The sequence below is a fragment of the Octopus bimaculoides genome, chromosome 5 (assembly GCF_001194135.2).
Source record: "Octopus bimaculoides isolate UCB-OBI-ISO-001 chromosome 5, ASM119413v2, whole genome shotgun sequence".
Classification (NCBI taxonomy): Eukaryota; Metazoa; Mollusca; class Cephalopoda; order Octopoda; family Octopodidae; genus Octopus; species Octopus bimaculoides.
Genome location: NC_068985.1, coordinates 31706090 through 31709709, shown reverse-complemented (window position 1 = coordinate 31709709; position 3620 = coordinate 31706090). Strand labels below are relative to the sequence as shown.

The 3620-nt window shown below is 36.5% G+C and overlaps 1 protein-coding gene across 1 annotated transcript in view; it reads left to right on the top strand.

The window, feature by feature from the left end:
* Window positions 1-3620, top strand: part of LOC106867874 (selenoprotein S) — a 216684-nt gene that overhangs the window by 46445 nt on the left and 166619 nt on the right. The window contains exon 4 of the mRNA XM_014912934.2: window positions 2472-2534. Within this exon, the coding sequence (XP_014768420.1) occupies window positions 2472-2534 (63 nt within the window). The remainder of the gene's footprint in view (window positions 1-2471; window positions 2535-3620) is intronic.

Genomic DNA, 3620 nt, shown 5'->3' with positions numbered 1-3620 from the left:
ATATATATATATATATATACTCATTGACTTCTGTTCATCCTGTTTGTTTTATCACACCTATATTTATCATCATCATCATTGATTAACGTCCATCTTCCATGCATGCATGGGTAGGATGATTTGACAGGAGCTGGCCTGGTAGAAAAACTACACTAAGCTACTGTGTCTGCTTTGGCAGGGATTTTATGATGGGATGCCCTTTCTAATACCAACTACTCTGCAGATTGGATGCAGTGCTTTTTACATGGCACTGGCACAGACATTAGTTTTGACATGATTTTTACAGTTGGATGTCCTTTCAAACACCAACCACATTACAGTATAGACTAGATGCTTTTAACGTGGCACCAGCACTGGCAGGTTAACCAAGTAACTTGCAAGACAGCAGGGGAATTTGAGGAGAGGAACTTGTGTCAGTTGATGAAAGTTTAGTGTGACAAAGAGACAGAGAGACAGAAGCAGGTGTCTTGCCATAATAGAGGGGACATTAGAGGAGGTGATCCAGTATCAGATGATGAAAGGTTAGAGTGTAACAGTGAATTAGAGGCAGAAATAGGTGTCTTGCTATAGAGGAGGTACATGGTTACCCAGTGAGAGAGAGAGAGAGAGAGAGAGAGAGAGAGATACTTGGTTACCTAGTCAGAGGAAAAACAAGAGAAGGAGAGAGAGTAGGAAACAGCAAAAGTGAAAGAGAGAGAGAGAGAGCGAGAGAGCAGAAGAGAGATGGTGTAATTCTAGCATATACTCACAAGTAACAAGGATCTGAGTATAGAACCTGGGTAGAAAAATAGTGTGTGGGTGTTGTGGTTGGGGGAGCAGCGATACAGTGAGTTGGACAGCGAGGGCAAAAAAGGGGATTGGAAAACGATCATAGGTTAACCAAGTAACTTGCAAGATAAGGAATTATGAGAGGGGCAGGGGCATTTGAGGAGAGGAACTTATGTCAGAGGATGAAAGTTTAGTGTGACAAAGAGACAGAAGCAGGTATCTTGCTTAACTTTTCTCTCAACACAGTTGTGCTTTGTTGGTCATGCACACTGATGTTGCAAATTCAACGGAGCATACTACCTTCATTCCTCTTCAGTCTACACATGTCCTCCACAGTCGGAGTCCCTGTCTCACTACCATGTAACATAGTTATTCTCACACAAGCATCATACAATCATCCTTTCACTCTGAGAGTCCTTTTGCTGCTAACAGAGATAGTGGTTATCTGAACTTCCTTCATCCGAGGAAGAGGAAATGTGAGGAAGAGAAAGTTTAGAAGAGGAGTTGTAGTTCAGTTTCTTAGGATAAAGTGGGTGAAAAGTGTGTTGTTACATGTGGGTGGGACATAACTCTTCTAGCACTTAGTTTTGTGGATGGGTCTTCTCTAGAACTTCATATTGCCAAACATCTGGGTCCATTGTCATTTCATCTGTAAGCCTCAACATCCTAAGATCGGTCCTCACCACTTCAATCCCATGACTTCTTAGGTCTCCCACTTCCACAGGTACCATCCACTTTCAGTGACAGGCTCTACTGTATACAATTATCTTCACTCATATGCATCATGTCCAAACCAATGCATTCTCCTCTCCTGCACGCCACTTTTAATCCCTCTTATGCCTAACTTTTCTCTCAACACAGTTGTGCTTTGTCGGTCATGCACATTGATGTTTCAAATCCAATGGAGTATACTGCCTTCATTCCTCTCCAGTCTACACATGTCCTCCACAGTCAGACTCCCTGTCTCACTACTATGTAACATAGCTATTCTCACACAAGCATCTTACAATCTCCCTTTCACTCTGAGAGAGAATCCTTTCGCTGCCAACAATGGTAGTAGTTATCTGAACTTTCTCTGTCCTATTCTTATTCTAGAAACAATACTTTCAGAGCATCCACCATAATTACTAATTTGGTCACGTAAATGGCAGAAACTATGTACTACCTCAAGAGATCCTCCTGGGCATTTGAGAGAGTTTAAGTCCCTTGTGCTCTTAGTACTTATTGCTCCTGTGCATCCGCCACACACAAAAGCAACCTTATTTGATAACCTACAATGATTCCACTGCATTTCTTATGTGTCCATAGCTTACAGTTAGTGCAGCAAATGGAATTACATTCCACTCCTGTCCTACATATTGACTTCTTTTTTATATCTGCTTATGATATGCCATTGCATTATGTATTTCTATATAACTGTAACAAATTTATTTTGCGGAGCGTGTTTGCCTTGTTTGTTTCTAACATATCCTTTATCTTCTGCATCCTGTATGCATGTTATTTCAATGTATCACACAATCTGTGTTGAATTCAACAAGAGAAGCTCTTTGTTGTCAACAGAGACTTATTGGAAAAACTTGAACCAGAGGTTGTTAAATATTTCGTTCCATAATAATATATTGAAATCCTATTTTTTATCATATGAAATGATCAGATGTGTATGTAAATTGATATTTCTGTTTTGGTTATTATGTATCCTCCAGAGAGAAGAGAAGAGAAGACAAATGAAATTGGAAAAACTTGAAGGGAAATTGTCCAACACTTCTGTAAGTTATATTTTATTTGTTAACAACATTTTTGTAATGGATGAAAATTATAAATAATTTTCTTTGGGAAAATCAAGAACCATAATATATTTTTTTGTTTCAGTTGTTTTTGAAAAAAATACTTAACATATCCCTTTGAAATGATACTCTGAACCTAACCAGCATAATTATATGCTTACAAGAAATTCAGATATTAAAAAAAGATAATACTGCTAGATTAAGTTTCCCAAACTATAAGCATGCTGGCTTTTCAATGATTTTGTCAACATATAAGCTGCAGTGTCATTACAACTAAAAACGCCATATTCCAATGGAGTAAAGAGATGTAATTTATGATTGGCAGAGAAGTTGATTCAATGCTTGAATATGTTACATAAGCAGGGAAAAGTTTTGTCTCTGTGCAGGCATATGAATAAATTCCTCTTATTTCTGTTGCAGACTGATCATACAGATCATTGATCTCAGACATCATGTAACACCATACAATAATGGTTCTTCTTTGTTGTATTAATATTTAACCACCACTGACTTTCTCATAGTAATGTATTCCACACCCTGCATAAGTGAGAAGTAGTTATTATTACAGAAATTTTTTCTCCTCAACCATCAACAGCATGCCAACCTCACATTGCTGTACTCTTTCTTAAAAATATTTCAAATAATTTGCTGTGTTTGTTGTTATTTCTTGGTTCATCAATCAAGTTTTTCCATTCATCAATTCATCACCTGAAGAATCCTATGCTGCAAGAAACTTCTGAGCAGCAACAAAATGAATACATACACACACACACACACATGTATGTTTATATATATGTGTATAAATATATTATGTATGTGTGTATATATGTCCATGTAAATATATGTATGCACATATATATATGTATATATTTATAAATGTATGCATGCATATATATGTATATATTTATAGATATATGTATGTATAAATATATATATACACACACATACATTTGTATGTATATATGTACTTATGTATATATATAAGTGTGTGCATATATATGTGCCTACCAGTCTTACATTATGAGATATCTTTATATTTTATTATGATATATGAAAATATATAAGATC